At 47.3% G+C, this 17,414-nt stretch overlaps 1 protein-coding gene across 1 annotated transcript in view; it reads left to right on the top strand.

Moving 5' to 3' along the window:
• Positions 1-17,414, top strand: part of CACNA1A (calcium voltage-gated channel subunit alpha1 A) — a 356,581-nt gene that overhangs the window by 204,351 nt on the left and 134,816 nt on the right. The window contains exons 6-7 of the mRNA XM_066272007.1: positions 12,670-12,761; positions 15,161-15,313. Of these exons, the coding sequence (XP_066128104.1) occupies positions 12,670-12,761; positions 15,161-15,313 (245 nt within the window). The remainder of the gene's footprint in view (positions 1-12,669; positions 12,762-15,160; positions 15,314-17,414) is intronic.

Below are 17,414 nucleotides of genomic sequence, written 5' to 3'. Positions count from 1 at the left end.
TGGGAAATGATTGGTGAGCCCAGAATGGCACAAGAGAACCAGTGGGTAGTGTCCCTTTACTTCCTGCACAGAGTCCCCTTAGCTGGACTTCCAGTACCCCTCAGCGTTTTGTAAGTGTGAGCCCTGACAGTTGTGGAGTGCCTCACTTAAGTTTTGATTGCCAGGGCATCCACTTCAAAGACAGCTGTCTTGATAAACACTCCACCAGTCACAGGACTAGATAGAGAGCCAGGCCCACTGAGGCTCCTTTGTTATGGAGATTTTGGTTGATTTCAGTAACTGACCTTTGGGGCCAGTGGTCTTCCTTGTACCTGAAATTCCTACTCTTGTTTTAAATTCACCGATAAAAAGTGAGCCTTCCTTGGATGAAGCAGAAGCCCCGGCCTATGTGTCCTCTTTCCCTTCAGCTTCACTGTGTGGCCCCAGATATGTTGTGTCATTTTTCAGGTCCTGTGAGTAATAAACCTTTACTTTTCCAAGTTCCCTGATGATTATTATGGAAGGGGATCTTGCAGTCGTAACAGGAACCACAAAGGCTGGTCCAACCACAACACTGGTTATCAATGGGCTGAGGCCAGCACAAAGCCTGTTTCTTCACCTTTAGTCAGTGCCTCCATTATATTCACTCCACATCTGCTTCTAGGCTACTCTGCTTCCATGGGATCTTGCCAATGTTTTCTTGAGCCATTGGCAGTCACTTTTTTGAACTCCTCTTCCTTTTAATTTCCTCAGGAACATCCTCTCTCTCTATTTTATTATTTTCTTTTTCTTCTCTGTCTCAGAGAAATCCCTGAACCTTCACTTTTCCAAGCCTGAGAAGTGTTGCAGGGCAGTTACAAAGGAATGGGACATGAGCTCAAAACCCAGCAAAACCCAGTTCGGCTGTGGAATGAGCAGTGACTCAACCCCTCTAGTCTGGAAAGTAGGAGAAATAGCAGGCCCTACCTCATAGGACCATAGCCTCCATTGTGCTGCCCCTTGGTTAATTCTACCACCCACGTCCCCTCTTCTGGGCCCTCAGCCAGTTTCATGCCTCCATGATTGAATGAAATGATGCACACGGCCTGGCCCACAGCAAGCACTCAGACGTCCGCTTCTTTCTAAATCTGTTTAACATACATACAGAAAAGCACACGTCTGTGGGTACGGTTTGAGTAATTTTTAAAAATGGAACAGATTCATGTCACCAGCACCCAAATCAAGAATCAGAATATCCCCAACCTCCAGAAACTCTCTCATTCCTGGCCAGTCACCAGTAACCCCATCCTGACCCAGAACAGTGTAGATCAATCTCTCTTGTTAATACATGATATCCTACTGTGTGCTGTGCCTGGCCTCCTCCCCTGGACGTTGTATGTGGAAACTCCGCCTTTGTCATTGCCGTAGCTGGAGGTCCTCTGTTCTCATGGCTGTGTATGCGGCATCTCCTGTTACCTGTGGCACTGGGGGTGGGCAGTTGAGTACTTTCCACTTTGGAGCTATGACAGAGAAAGCTGCTGGAACGGTTCTTCTGGTTTTCTCTTGGTAACTACTGCTCACATTTCTCTAGGAGGCTTCCTAGCAATGGAATTGCTAAGTCAAAGGGAGGAATCCGTTCCACTTTGGTGGAAACTAACGATTTCTCCGAGTGTGGGACCGGTCTAACTCCCATCAACTGTGGGGAGAGTTTAGTTATATTTTGGTTTGGGAGTGCTTCTCCCTTCTGTACAAGTGCCCACTCAGTGTCTGGGATTCAGGGGAGGACAGGGTTGTCCATTTCCTAAGGAATTTCACCCCATCAAACATCTGGAGTGGCTCCGCAGGCTCTGCTTCTGCACTGACGCTGTGCTCTTTATGAATCTATTCTGTTGAGAAGACACAGTGCCCCACCCACCTCAGATCACCACATTATCCTCCCCCTTCTTATTCTAGTCTCTCAAGGAGGCTTCCTGTCCACTGCCTCCTTCTGCCTGTTATCACAAGTTAGTGCATCCCTCAGGAGGCCCTAGACCTGCTAATCTTCGAATCTGCAAGTCCCCTCTCAAATGTCATCCCCTTCTTGTCCCCAGCATATTCAACCCATCTCTTCTAGAATCACTTACCTGGCACTTTCTGGGGTTTTTTGCATCTGCTCCTGTTCCTTTTTATTTAAGAAAACACTACACTTTAAGAGAGCATCAGGAATCACCCAAAATAGAAACATGTCCTTTTGTGTAATCCTCTACTTTAATAGACAAATAAGAGGAAGAACTTCTCAATACAAAGGTTCAGGCACTTGAGAGGCTCTCATGTGTGAGGTAAGAACCTCACATTAAGGGAGAAGAATATCTGTGCGATCCAGGGAGAACAAGGACTTCTTAAATAGACCTTAAAAAGCATAAGCTCTTGCTGGTTCGAGCAAGGGGTTGCTCGGTCCGCTGAAGGCCCGTGGTCAGGGCACATGAGAGGGCAATCGGTGAGCAACCAGGGTGTCACAGCAAACAACTGATGATTGATGCTTCTCATCTCTCTCCGTTCCTGTCTGTCCCTATCTGTCCCTCCCTCTGACTCTGTCTCTGTAAAAAAAAAAAAAAAAAAAAAAAAAGCAAAAAAGCATAAGCTCTAAAGCAAAACATACTTGATTACATGACAACTAAAATGTTTTGTTCGAATAAAGACATAATCAGGGGGAGGGGCGAGTACCAAACTGCCTAGATCCAGGCCCTGGCCCTACCATTTCTTATGCATCTTTGGGCAAATTACTCAACCTCTTTGTGCCTCAGTTTTCTCATCAATAAAATGGAGAGAATAGCATCTACTTATGGGAGGTTAGGATTTTTTTTTTTTGTATTTTTCTGAAGCTGGAAACGGGGAGGCAGTCAGACAGACTCCCTCATGCACCCGACTGGGATCCACCCGGCACGCCCACCATGGGGGGATGCTCTGCCCCTCCGGGGCATCGCTCCATTGCGACCAGAGCCACTCTAGCGCCTGGGGCAGAGGCCAAGGAGCCATCCCCAGCGCCCGGGCCATCTTTTGCTCTAATGGAGCCTCGGCTGTGGGAGGGGAAGAGAGAGACAGAGAGGAAGGAGAGGAGGAGGGGTGGAGAAGCAGATGGGCGCTTCTCCTGTGTGCCCTGGCCGGGAATCGAACCCGGGACTTCCGCACACCAGGCCGATGCTCTACCACTGAGCCAACCGGCCAGGGTAGATTTTTAAATGAGTTTATATAAATATTTATAAATCTTTTAGAAAAGCACCTGGTAAGAACTATAAAGTAGTGTTTGTAAATAGTGCATCGAATGGTGGAAGAAAAACTAACCAGGGATTAATAACTAACTGCTGTCCATTATGGTAGTCCTTAGCCACAGGTGACTATTTTAAATAGAAATGAATTAAAAGTAAACACTATTTAAAACCCAGCTCCTCATTCGCACTAGCCACGTGTGGCCAGTGGCTACCATATTGAGCAGTGCCAATCAAGGAATGAAGGAATGTCTGCAAGTCAACAGGATGATGCAGCAATCTCAATAGGAGAACATGCAGATTAGGGGAGAGAACTCTGAGAAGCTAATCAGTATCATGTGGTACTCAAAACCATTTGTAATCAGAAAGATGAAAATTAAAGCAGTATCTTTGGATGCCTCTTACAGTGAAAAAAATTTAAAAGGTTGATAAGACACCTTAATTGGGTGGGAATGCGCAGTCACTCTGGAGGCCATTGGCAGTCCTGAGTCCAGTTAAGTCCAGACCCACCAACAGTCATGCTCCTGGTCACCCATCCTGGGGAGATTTTCCCTGGGTCCGTACCAGGAGGGTACAGAGATGTTCACTCCAGCACCATCTGTGGAGGAGGAGCCAGGGGTGCTGGTATCCATGCCTGGGGGACAGGTGGTGGGATGTGACAGTTACTCCTCTGGAGCCCCAGGCCCAGGGACAGCTCTGACTACTGGTCCAACAGTCTATCTTGGAAGGGGCTTCAAAACATGGTTCTGGGTGAAAACAGAAACAGTCTATGCCTAATTTTGCGCCATTTATGTAAATTAAAAATATAGACATCAAAATGAAACCTGTTTTGCCAGAAAGCGTCCCAGTAAGACCAAATTAAACATTGTATTACTTGACTCTTGTGGGGGAAGAAGGAAAGCAGAGTCTGGTGACAGGAGGGAATGGATGCTTGAACAAGCAATCAGGAGAGGGGCATCGCACAGACTGAAGGTGAAAATATGTCATGAATTGAGGAGAGTGATTAGCTTGACTCTTTGCATTTGAGGGTTTAAAAATAAAATTTTAAATAGTTTTCCCAAGAGGAATTACAAGCCAGGTGATAGCAGAATGAATTGAAGAGGACTGGCACAGTCTATGAATGGCAAGAACACAGACTGCATGGAGAGCAGTTATGCTGCCGGGCACCCATCTCAGGAAGATTTGACCCAGATTTGTAAAGGGCAAGTGCTCCTTCTAACCTAAGGTCAGGGCATCCACAACAGCCCCCATCCTCTCCCCTGCTTTCCAACCATGCTAATGTCTTCTCTCACTCTCCTGTCCTCTGCCCCTCCTTCTCAACTGATAACCTTACTCTTCACCATGAAGTCTCTCCAGCCTCTGGGCCTTTGCACATGTACCCATCATCCCCCACCCCCCCAGGCACAGAATAGTTGTTCCTCTACAAATATTGACTGACACCCTGACTTCCAGACAGCAGAGAAAATAGAGCTTCTTCTCTACTCAGGTGAGCGGAGGCATGAGCTTGGCTGAGGTCCCCGGAGAGGGTAGCTGGGGTGGTAGGGTTAACCAAGGGGCAGCGCAGTGGAAGAGGCAGAGGCAGACTCAGGTCCAGGCACCACATGTTAGCTGTGTGATTGTGGGCATGTAGCTCGTCCCTCTGGGGCTCAGTTGTTCCTGTCGATGAAATGAAAAACCACTTACTGGTAAAGCTACAGGGGCATAAAATGGGGTCTCAGTATGTAAAGTGTACAACCTCGCAAAGAATAGACTCATGATGTGGCCTTTATCAGTCGGTTCTGATATATCTTAGCTGCAAGTAACAGAATAAAATTAAAATGATGATGAAAGCAAATGTTTGCACAGGATTTAGTAAATTTCAAGAACAAGTTAAGCATATCACATAAATTTTCACAGCTATAAGGGAAGTACTATTATCATCTACACCAGCGGTTCTCAACCATGGCTTTAGGCGACCCCTGTGTTTTGGTCGTTCGACCCCCGCCGGGGTCACGACCCACAGGTTGAGAACCACTGGTATACACTCTACCACTCAGGAAACTGAGGCACAGAGAGGTTGAGTGACTTGCCCAAGGCCACACAGTTTGTGATTGGAGGAACTGGGATTTGAACCCAGTTTGTCTAGCTCTTAACTGGTAGGAACAATGTTTGTTACCCAGGTTACAAGAAGTCTGGAGACTGGGTGTTGGATCTGCTCAGCAGTCTCCAAGGAATCTTTCCATCTTTCCTAGTGTAAAGACTGTCTGATCACCTTTGCCACTCAGGATCCCAAGATAGCCACCTTGGTTCCAAAGTGTCTGCCCAGCCATCCCGTGTAGATGCACAAGAAGATGAAAGGCTGTCCCCTGCACGCGACTCCTCAAGAGAATGAAACTTTCCCAGAAGCTTCCAGCAGACTTTCACTCAGAATTTATTAAGCACATGACTCAGTCTTGTCCACTTCAAAGAATCCTGGGTAAAAGACACTATTGGGCCTGATCAGGTGGTAGCACAGTGGATAGAGCATTGGACTGGGACACAGAGAACCCAGGTTTGAAACCCTCAGGTCTCTGGCTAGAGCAGGGGTCCCCAAACTTTTTACACAGGGGGTCAGTTCACTGTCCCTCAGACCGTTGGAGGGCCGGACCATAAAAAACACTATGAACAAATCCCTATGCACACTGCACATATCTTAAAGTAAAAAAACAAAACGTGAACAAATATAATATTTAAAATAAAGAATAAGTAAATTTAAATCAACAAACTGACCAGTATTTCAATGGAAACTATGCACCTCTCACTGACCACCAGTGAAAGGGGTGCCCCTTCCAGAAGTGCGGCGGGGGCCAGATAAATGGCCTCAGGGGGCTGCATGCGGCCCGCGGGGCGTAGTTTGGGGACCCCTGGGCTAGAGCGAGGGCTCATCTGGCTTGAGTGGGGGTTCACCAGCTTGAGCGCGGGGTCACTGGCTTGAGTGTGGAATCATAGACATGACTCCATGGCCACTGGCCTGAGCCCATGGTCGCTGGCTTGAGCAAGGGGTCACTCACTCTGCTATAGCCCCCCAGTCAAGGCCCATATGGAAAAGCAATCAGTGAACAACTAAGAAGACTAAGGAGCCGCAATGAAGAATTGATGGTTCTCATCTCTCTCCCTTCTTGCCTGTCTGTCTCTCTCTCTGTCTCTCTGTCTCTGTCACAAAAAAAAAAAAAAAAAGACACTCTTGGACATTTTCTGCCTCTTTGGTGGAAGATGGGCTCCATCTAGTGAGGGAAGAGTTGGAGATGGCTGTCAGGTAGACAACCCTCACTGTCTTCCAGGATTCCTTTCCTAGTTCAAGACAAGTCCTGCCTCTTCCTACCCTTCCATCTCTTCTAGAATATACTCTACTAGTTATCCCTATGCTTGCTTTCCTACATTTCACTTCATTATTCCTTCATTCATTTATTGAGCACCAATTGTATGCCAGGCAGAGTTTTAGGTTCTGGATATAAAGCTATGAATAAAACAGATAAAAACTCCTGGCCTGGTGGGGTGGACATGCTAGAGCAGCACCAGCCAATGGAACTTTCTACGACGATGGAAACGTTCTGTGTATGCAGCTGTCCACGTGTGGCTGTGAGGCGTTTGAATGAGACTAATGCAACTGAGGAATGGAATGTCTCACTTAATGTAAATTAAATTAAGTATATATTTAAATAGCTACTTGTAAGTGCAACTGATGTGACTGAGGAACTGAATGTCTAACTTAATTTAAATTAAGTTTATATATTAAATAGCTATGTGTGGCTAATGGTTATCGTATTGGGCAGCGCAGCTCTAAACACCAAGAGATACACTATCAACGTCTCTCTGGACATGGAAGCATTTTAACTTCTCTCCCACCATGCAGCGCCTCTCTTCCCAGCCCCAGGCTCTCATCTCCAGTCCTCTCTTCTCTCCAGCCAGCAGCCACCGCAAGACGCCCTCCCCAGTGACCTGATGCCGCGCATAATGGGTGCTCTTCATCCATTGCATCTTACTTATCTCTGTGCTGCTCTGGAGATCAGTGACCTTGCCTATCTCAAAACACTTTTGAACTTGATCAGCAGGGATGACACTCTCTGCCATGTCCTCTCCCAGCTCTGTGACATCTCCCTCTTTCTCATCATCTCCTTCTTCTTCTTGTCTCTTAAAATGCTGCTTTTCCCCAACATTCCATTGTGGCCCTTGGCTTTTTCCACTTTATCTATCCACCCTGGAATATCTGGTCTACCGTAACCCTGTCTTACGCCACTCCTTACTCATTCACCAGATCTTTAGTGAGTACCTACTAGGTCATAAAAAAAAATGCTTCAGGTGCTGCAAAAAATAAAACATGGTGTCTGTACTCATGGAGCTGACCTTCCAGAAGAGGTGAATAATAAGCACAACTTAATAAAAAACATAATTCCGGAGAGTGAAGGGTCCCTAGCCAGAGGTGCCAGGGAAATGCTCTCTGGGAAGGCGGAATTTGTGCTACAACCTGAAGGATTTGAAGAGGGCTAGCTAGGCAAAGAGGGAGAGGTTTGAGGGGATGGGCAAGCATTGGAACTAGAAGAAATAGCCAATATATCATTACCATGTTACGAAAGAGCTTTTCCTATTGGCAGACAGAAAGTCAGAGTGGCCAGCGTGGGACGGCGTGGACTCCAGGAGTTAAGTCACACAAGGTCTTGTGGTCATTGTAGAGTTTATTCTAAGCCTAATGGGAGCCAGTGGAAGGATTTAACAAGGGAGTTAAGACAACTGGTATCTCAAACTCAGTGTGTCCACAACCCAGCTCTCAATCTTCCTTCAAACCTACCCCTTCTTCCATCTTCCGTATCTCAATTGCCAGCAACTCCTTCCTTCAGACAGCCCAGGAAAAAACCCTACAGTTGCCTGGATTCCTGTCTCTCCCACCCACACCTGGTCCTTCCATTGGAAGCTCTGCTGGCTGCCATGTTATTCTCCATGGTGCTGCATACCATCTGACCTACCATATGTTTTCCCGTTGTCACTTTGTTCATGGCAGCATCCTCAGGCCCTACTTGAGTACCTGGCCCACAGCAGGTGCTAGCAAACCCTTGTCACATAAATGAATGACGGTTGCTTGATGGTTCATTCAGAACCAGGAAGCCATCTCTCGTTGCCACCATTGCCCAAGCCCCATCCAATAAGCCATGTGAGGCAGAGATTTGGGGTTCTTGAGTGTGATGTCCTGGGTTCAAGTTCTTACTCGGTGATGTGGTTCTCTATGCATTCGTAACTTTTCCGGACTTTAGCGTCCTCCTCTGTAAAATGGGACTCATCCTGCTAACTATGGGGACTCAGGGAGGACTTGATAAGCCCAGGCAGGCTCCCTGGTGCACAGCAATCAATGGCAGCTAAATATAAATCGGGGCCTCCTTTGTACTCCCACTGCCTTTGTCCTACTTCCAGCACTCATTATGCTGGCCTGCTCTGCGGCTTCCTCCTGGCTCCTGCCTCCATCACCACCAATCTGTCCTGTCAGCTGTCAGGCTTGTCTTCCTAACACCAACCCCAGTCACATCCCTCCCTTGCTCCGAAACCTTACATGACTCTCACCATCCACACGACAAGACCCACCTGCTCAGCCTCCAGTTCACAGCCTCCACTGTCTAGCCCACTGATTCCTTATGCACCACATATTCTGAGGGAGCCTCTGCCTCCGAGGGCACTCAGCCAGAGAAGCCTCCTCCACCTCCCATTTTCCTTCTTATTCTTTCCCACCTTTCCAGGGAGGAGATCAGGAGATAGAATATTTTGGGTACTGAGTAGGGTGGCACTGGGTAACGGAGAAGTAGGATTCCCAGACAGGTTTGAGCAAAAGCCATACAGTGAGAAAACACAGGGTGGGGGTATAACCCCAGGTCTGGGATCTTGTGGGATGTGGGGCTGTGCTGTCTCCTCAGAACTGAACTCTGCCATGATGCTGCCCCAGCCCTCTTGTCTGTATTCAGTTCCTCCTCATTCCAGCCTCCTACATCTCTGGGACCAGAGGGCTCAGGCTTGAATCTCTCATTCACTTGTGTGATCATCGAAGGGCAGGACTGAATTCATCTTAGTGTTCATTGTTCTGGCACAACCTGGCCTAGACCCATTATCACTCACCAGGAACAATGCAGTCGCTTCCTCCTGTCTCCCAGCTTCTCGCCTTGTCCCAAAGGGGTCTTATTTTACTATATCAGATTGTGTCTCCTCTGTTCAGTACCCTCCATAGCTCCTACCTCACTCAGAGCAAAAGCCATAGTCTTCCCTGTGGCCTACAAAGTATCATTACCTCCTTGCCCTCATATCCTCCCATGGTCATTCTGGCCCACTTGATTCTGGCCACACTGACCTCCACACTATTCCTCAAATGCACCAAGCATATTCTACCTCAGGACATTTGCACTGGCTATCCTTCTGCCTAGAGCTTCCCCCTGCCATAATCATGTGGCTCACCCCTGATGTTTCTTCACATCTTTACACCAGTGTCTCTTTCTCTGGACCTACATGTCCAGTACATTCACAACTGATCATATGCAGCCATTCAGCACCTTAATCGAGATGTGAAGTAAGTGGAAAATATGCACCAGATTTAAAAGACTTAGCCCAAAGTAATGCCTAAAGCATCTTATTAATAAATCTTTCATATTAATTGCCTATTGAAATGATAACACTTTGGATAGACTGACTTAAAGAAACTATGTTATTAAAGTTAATTTCACCTGTTTCTTTTTACTCTTTCAAAGTGGCTTCTAGAAAAGTATCAATTTCACACACAACTCTTACCAAGTTCTACTGGGCAGCACCAGAGCATTTTTATCACTGAATTTCTTCCCTGCCAGATGGTGAAGAACAATTGCCTTCACCAGCTGATGCTAATGTCATTACTGCCCTCATCCTGCTCCCTGTCTGATGTTTCCCTACCCCTCCCCTCCCTGCATCACTTTTCTCCCTCATGCTCATCACCCTGACACGAGGCATTATTTGTTGGGTTTTATTCTGTCTGCCCTTGGATAGGGATTCCTATGGCTTGTGTCTCCAAGACCTGGATAGGGCCCAGCATGTTGTTGGTGCTCCGTGAATGTTTGTTTGTGAAGTGACTAAGTGAAGACTCAGAGGATGCCTTTTGTTGCTACAGATGACCTAACCTGCTCTCTGCCAAGAGCGAAGAATGGGAGATGGTAGAAAGGGAACGGTGATTTATAAAATGGAGTTTGAGGAACCCAAAGGAATATCAGAAAGTTGGTAGAGGGAGAAAAAATAGAGTAAATTAAATTAAAAGTTCTTTGCGGCACCACCTCATTCCTTGAAATTGCGAAGCATCTCCCGACCCACACTCTGTCTCAGCCATTCCCTTAGCCTGGAAGGCTCTTCGCCACTGACCAGATTCCTCCTCATCCGGGAGACCTCATCTTGAGACGGGTGCTCCCTGGGTCCCAGACCTGTTCATGTGACCTGCCGTGTGCCATCAGAGCTGTTGTCTTCTGGCTCTCTCTAAGAATGCATCATACCTGGGATGGATTCATTCATTGTGTGTATATTTGTTTTGTTTTATAAAAATTTTTTATTTAGAAATTAAATTTAATGGGGTGACATTGATCAATGAGAGTACATAGGTTTCAGGTAAACATCTCTATAGCATTTGAACTATTGATTGTTTTGTATACCCATCACCCAAAGTCAAATTATTTTCCGTCACCCTATTATTTGTCCCTCTTTACTTCCCTCCCCTCTCCCCCTTCCCCCTGGTAACCTCTTCAGCATTTTTTTTGTTAAACATTTTTCTTCTGCATCAGCTTCATGGGGCAGGGAAAGTCTCGCGTGTTGCTCAGCCTGACACATAGGACGTACTCAGATGCACATTTGTGGATGGTGGAAAAAATAGGTCAGTCCAACCCAAAATGCCCATCTCTGCTCTACGAGTAATCTTGATAAAAAGTAAGAAACAACCCCTGTCTTAGTTTGGGGTGCTCCAAAATAGATCCTGAAACAAGGATTCAAAGGCACGTAGTTCACCTGGGAGATGACCCCAGGGAATGTCAATGGGGAGGGACGGGCAGCAAGAGAGAGAGTGCTTGAGCCGTGATTCCGGTGGGGCAGCTGGAATCAGCTCCTCTGGGGAACACATCTTAGAGCAATCTGGAATGAGGGGCCAGGGAGCTTGGGAATTGATCCACCTACTCCCAGCAGTCTTTGCTGCAGACTTCTCCCACAGGGGCCTGTCTCAGTTTTGGAGAAATGTCTCAGAGAGATGCAGAAACTGGTTGTTACAGGCCAAAGTGTAAGGTCCAGATCCTTGGACAAGATGTCAAATTATTTGCATGGCCACCCTGCAGTGGTCTCAGCATCTCTTGCCCATCCTCTGAAGCTATGACAACCTTTTCTGATGAGTGGCTCCAGGGGCTCGTTCTGTATTACTTACCTCGGAAATGGGCTCATTCAGGAGACGGATGGGGAGGCTCCCCAGGGTGCCTCAGGAGGCGAGCTGCAGGGCCCCTGGTCTCACCAGTAACACTTTTACAAATGAGGCTTTAGGCTGGGGTCTTTCTGTGTGGGGAGTTTCCACAGAAGGCTTGTCACCTGCATTTGCAAGAGTGACTTGGAGTTTGTAGCCCAGCGAAACTAAGGCCCAGCAATGTAATGTCACTTACCTTTGGTCACCCAGCCAATAAATGACAGCATTTGAGAGAGTGACTCATTTTGACTCAAGGCTTGGGGGTCTAGGCCTAATGCCAACTGGTCCACACCACCAGGGCCACACCTCTTGTTGTTTTGTTTGTTTTTCCATTTATTTATGAGTAGATTAGCACACTTCCTGTGTGCTGGGCACTGTGCCAACCCCTTCACAAGTATCAGTTCATTTAATGCTCACAACCCTGTGATGTGTACTGTCGTTTGAAGTGTAGTGTTAAGGTATACTGTACTCTGGGGTACTGCTGTTATACCATTATACAAAAGAGGAAACTGAGGTATTGGTCAGGGAAGTGACTTGCCCAAGGTCACCCAGCTGAAAAGTGGCAGACCTGGGATTTGAACCCATGTAGTCAGTCTGGCTATTAATACTGAACTACTTTCCTGTTGGTTGGTAAAGAGCTCCAAGCCCTGAACGGTCTTCCACTCGCCCAGTCTCTCCCTCTGGTCTGCCAGACTCCCCACAATCCATTCTGATTGTGGTTGTGAAATGTGTCACATCACCCCGACCACAGGCCCTGGGAAGCTTCCATTTCCCCTCATCCAACATTTATTTTCATCAACCATCCACCAGTTTGGGGTTGTAAATCCCGTTATCCCGTGAAGCAGGTAACATCAGCACTCTTTTATAGGTGACCAAACTGAGGCCCAGCAATGTTATGTCACCTACTTGTAGGCACCCAACCAATAAATGACAACATCAAATGCCAAGCACCCTGCCCATCTGTCTGACCCTGACCCTGAAACCCACACTCTGTTTTCCATTCTGGTTTCTTTCTTCCAGCATCTTGGCAACAGTTGGGACAGAGTTTGACCTACGGACGCTGAGGGCAGTTCGAGTGCTACGACCACTCAAGCTGGTGTCTGGAATCCCAAGTGCGTGAGTTTCCGACCCTGGCAAGGGGTTCTGCTCAGGGCCCCGCAGAGCATCGCAGGAGGGGCTCCCGAGTGCTGCCCCAGTCTGTGTCAGAGCAGCCTCCACTTTGAGGAAGTTCCCCAGGGGACCTCCAGGAACCTGGCTGCAGGTCTGGGTGAGCTCCTGAAAGCAAGCCAGGAGCCTTATCCGTAACTCCAGCACCCATTTATGGACTGTCCACTGTCAGGAGCCATGCTGAGCGCCTCCCATTATCTCATTCAGTACTCACAACCCAATTAAATTGCTCGTACTGAAATCTCCGTTTTACAGATGGGGAAACTGAGGCTCAGCACAGCTGAATAATTTTATCAGGATGCCCTGGCTGAGATGTAGAAGAACAAGGAGTTAGCAAGGGCCACTTTAAGTCTGGGCAGTAACCCTGGTAGTAATAGCCGTTACCATTTATTTAATGCCTGCATGCCAGGCACTGTGGAAGCAACTTAAGGTACACTGTTTTTATAGTTCATTCTTCTCGTTTTACAGATGAAAGGCTGAGGCTCAGAAAAATTAAACTACTCACCTGAGTTCTCCCAGCTTTTCAGGATGAGCTCCAAAGTCCATATTCGTTCTACACTGTGTTCTTATTCTCACAAGATGCTTCTATTCCAGCCTTTGAAGGTGGCTGCAGTGTTCAGGGTCAGGATTAGGTTTAGCTGCAAAAACAAACAAAAAAAAAAAACCACCACAGAGCTGGCCTTTTTCTGTCCTACTGCCTCAGTTAAAATGTGTCATGTGCTGTTCTAAGTATTTGCCATCTTTAAACTCATTTATCCTCACAACAAAGCTATGAGGTGGGTCTGTTATCGTCACCATTTTATATTTCATTACTTCATTCTTCAGGTTCATTGCATCCAGAATTAAAGAGTAGAATTTCCCAGAAGACCACTAGCAGGGTCTTTTTGTAGAAAGAAGGCACTTCTTCTCAGGTATCTGCAAGATTCCAGCAGGAGCCTGGCTTGTTTTAAATTAAGGGCCATCCCAAAGCTAGTACTAACAAGAGTTTGTTCAATGACCATCTCTGACATGTCAGGTACTTTGCTAGGTATGAACTCTCTCCTTTAATCATGAGAGGGAGGTACTATTCTAACCTCCATTTACAGATGAAGAAACTGAGGTTCAGGATAGCTATTTAACTTGTTCAGGGTCACATTACTAGTAAGCAGATGACTAGATCTGTCTGGTCCCCTGGAAGCAGACATAGGTGTTCAGATTCACCTTCTTTATTCGGGAGGGAGTCTGTCAGGAGGGAGGGAATGAGAGAAGGGAGTGTTAATAGCACCAGAGTTGTCCTCCAACTTGAGACAAGGAGTCTGGCCTTTTGTACTTCTCTGGTCAATTATTGGGGGTGGGAGGTGGAACAGCTCTTGATACCCAAGGGCAATTCCATAAAGAAGAGGGGAACTGGGAACCATTAGCAGTCAGTGCTCACTGCAGCTGGAGGGCAGATACACCCACAGTGAAGGAGTTCTGGCTTGGGCACTAACAGCAGCACCCAGTGTCCAGAGCCTTAACCACTGCTTCCATTAGCATTGCCTTATATTTTGGACCCCTTGGAATAGAGTAGCCTTCTTGGACCTCCTTGTCAGTTTTCCTCTCTTGCTAGGGTCTCCATCCATCAGGAGGTGTTCATCTGGGCCATGCAAAGTTCTTTTAATCAAGCAAGCTCCAAGTTATATGTTGGAACCCTAATTTTAACCATACACTTTCCTAATACATAGCACAGTGGTTACAAACATCGGCTCTGACATCACTCAGACCTGGGTTTGAATCCTGGCTCTGTTGTTTCTTAGGTCCTTGGTGAATCATGACACCTCTCTGTGCCTTGTTTCTCACCTCTACAAAATGGGGATCATTTGACATGTGCGCCCACCTCATGGTGAGGTTGTGCTAGAAGCCAGCGAAATCATGTCTGGTTTCTCTGGATTGGGACTGAGGTGTTGACTGCTTGCCCGTGCAGGGTTGCAACTTATCTATGTGGTGCCTTTGCATAAATTAAGAAAAGATGCCTCCTTGGTGGAAAAATCTTAGAAAAAAGGCACCCAGTATGAGTGATAGCAACCCAACACCCAGGACCCTGTCTCAGAAAGCAGTGCATTTCCACTCCTTCTGGCCCAAAAGCTCATCAGTTGACAGCATATATCAAATACTTTTAAAAATATTTTAAAATAAAAAGTGCTTTTAAAAATTAAGAGGGGTTATTCCTGTAATAATAACCACCAGCCTCTGTGTGTCCTTCCTCCATCTTCCTTCACTGTCACAGCCCCAGCCTCCTGTGTACTCTGGTCCCCTCAAGAAGCATCCTGGGGGTAGGGGTGGAGTGACTACTCACGGTGTGGGACCTTTCTCTTTGTCTCCCCAGGTTTACAAGTTGTCCTGAAGTCGATCATGAAAGCGATGATCCCCCTGCTGCAGATCGGCCTTCTACTATTTTTTGCAATCCTTATTTTTGCAATCATAGGGTTAGAATTTTATATGGGAAAATTTCATACCACCTGTTTTGAAGAGGGGACAGGTAGGTCCAAACATCATAGTGTGTTTTTTCTCCAACCTTTCTCCCATTTCTTTTCCTCCCTTGGGGACAAGCTCCTGGAAGAGTTATGCAGGGTTTGCTTCTCCCAGAAGCTTCCAAATGTAGTACAGGCAAGATGGGGCATAGCAACAGCCAAGATCTTGTTGCTAGGGCCTTGCGTTGGGGTCCCCCAGATGTGGTCCTAGGCATAAATGGTTTATTTGGAAAATAGTCTCAGGAAGTGCCTTTGGGGCGTGGGGAGGGAAAGACATCTCCTAAGGGTGTATCAAGATTACTGATCCACTGTGGGCAGCTGAGGCTCAGTCCCACTGGGCACTTCAGGGAGACAGCATAGGACACACTCCTCAGTGCCATACCCCTTGACGGGGGAGGGAGCTGGTGTCATTTATTCACCAACTTCTGTCCATCACTAGCGAGGATGGCTCTTGAGTGGGCATGAAAGGTGTTTTCAGGTGGGAGCAGGCAGAGCAAATGATGTCAAGATATGGACAAGGTGCCGACGGGATACGGACAGGGTGCGGCGGGATACGGACAGGGTGCGGCGGGATACGGACAGGGTGCGGCGGGATACGGGGGATACAGACAGGGTGCCAAGCAGCTCAGGACAGGGTGCCGAAGGCCTCTGTCTAATCCCCTTGCAGTGATCACAGCCTATGCAGAGTTCTGAAGCAGAAAGAAGGGGCCAGCTGGAAGAAAAGGACAATAAGTGATGGCTCCTCCCAGTCTCCCCCAGCATATGCCTAAAGACACCCCAACTGGAAGTCTTGGCACCAACCAGTCAGAACCCAGAGCAAGCAAGGTCCTTCTCCTCCATACCCTGTGCCAATGTCAACCCCTTATTGGTTGGGTCAAGAAGTGTGAGTGGGGCCAGGGAGGAGAGAAAAGGGAAGGCAGGAGGTACCCACCCCCTGCCTGGGACTCAGCTCTGTGTCCCCCACAATGCACACACTCAGAGACCCAGTAGCTTCAGATGTATTTTCAGTTAAATCTCCTGCTATTCAAACTCTTTTCATCTCTGAAACCCAAGAACCAAACAGAATCAAATAAGGAGGGAATCCTGGGGTTCAGTATTTGGACCACTGGCCATCTTGGTACAGACAGGCTGACCAGCAGAGCTTGTCACAGGTCAAGGGCACCAGGAATTGAAGGAACGGACAGTAGACCATGAAGCTGAGGAAGAACCTATGTAGGAAAGGAAAGAGGTTTTAGGAGCGTCTTGTTTGGAAAAGATTCCTTCCTGGAATGGCTTCCCACCCACCTTCTCTGCCCCATGACCCCCACGTGGCTCGGCCCCTCCCCAGAGGAAAGGAAACCCCAGTAGGAAGGGTTTATTTAAGACGCTTTTCTTCTTCTTTTTTTTTCTTGCCCCTCCTGTATCTCCTGGGCTTGTGAAATTCGCTCAATATGGGATGTCCTAATTATTTCTTTCCCCAATGAAGAAGGTGTTAATTGAGACAGCTATTTCTGCGCCTGGCCTTATCACCAGGCGGAAATTTGAGAAGGAGCGATACAGGGCAGGGCCCCTCAGAAAAAAAACAGCTGAGGACAGAGAACCCAGGACTCCCAGATCCCAGATTTGGTGGTTTTGTGGGGGTTTTTTTTTCCTTTCTGGCCAAGAAGATACATGACAGGCTTTGATCTGAGTGGGGTTGTGAGGGGACAGACGTGGGCGGGGCCACCAGAGGGTGGGAAGACTCCATTTAGGAAGATGACTGAAAACCTCACGATTAAAATTATAAGGCGTGTGAGTAAGCGACAGATATATGCAGACACCCAGGCGGCAGGTTAATTTTAAAATATATTTATAACCAAATTCTTCAGACTCTCTGAATGGTTGCTTTTCTAGAAGCAGTGCTCAGAGTGCTTCACGATGGGGAGCAGGGAGTTGAGGGGAGTTCGAAATCAAGAACGCCGCTGGGCAAAGCTTCTAAAGATAGACAAGTATTCAGTTGCATTTCTCTGTCATCAGAAACCTGGTTCCTATGTGCCCAGCACCGTGCTGAATGCTCAAAGAGACAGCAGGATAAAGTGGAATTCTACCTGCTTTCCTACAGCTTCCGAAATAGTTTGAGACAAGACCCTT

The sequence above is a fragment of the Saccopteryx bilineata genome, chromosome 1, assembly GCF_036850765.1.
Source record: "Saccopteryx bilineata isolate mSacBil1 chromosome 1, mSacBil1_pri_phased_curated, whole genome shotgun sequence".
Taxonomy (NCBI): Eukaryota; Metazoa; Chordata; class Mammalia; order Chiroptera; family Emballonuridae; genus Saccopteryx; species Saccopteryx bilineata.
Note: the sequence above shows the minus strand (reverse complement) of the source record. Positions and strands in the feature narration are given on the sequence as shown.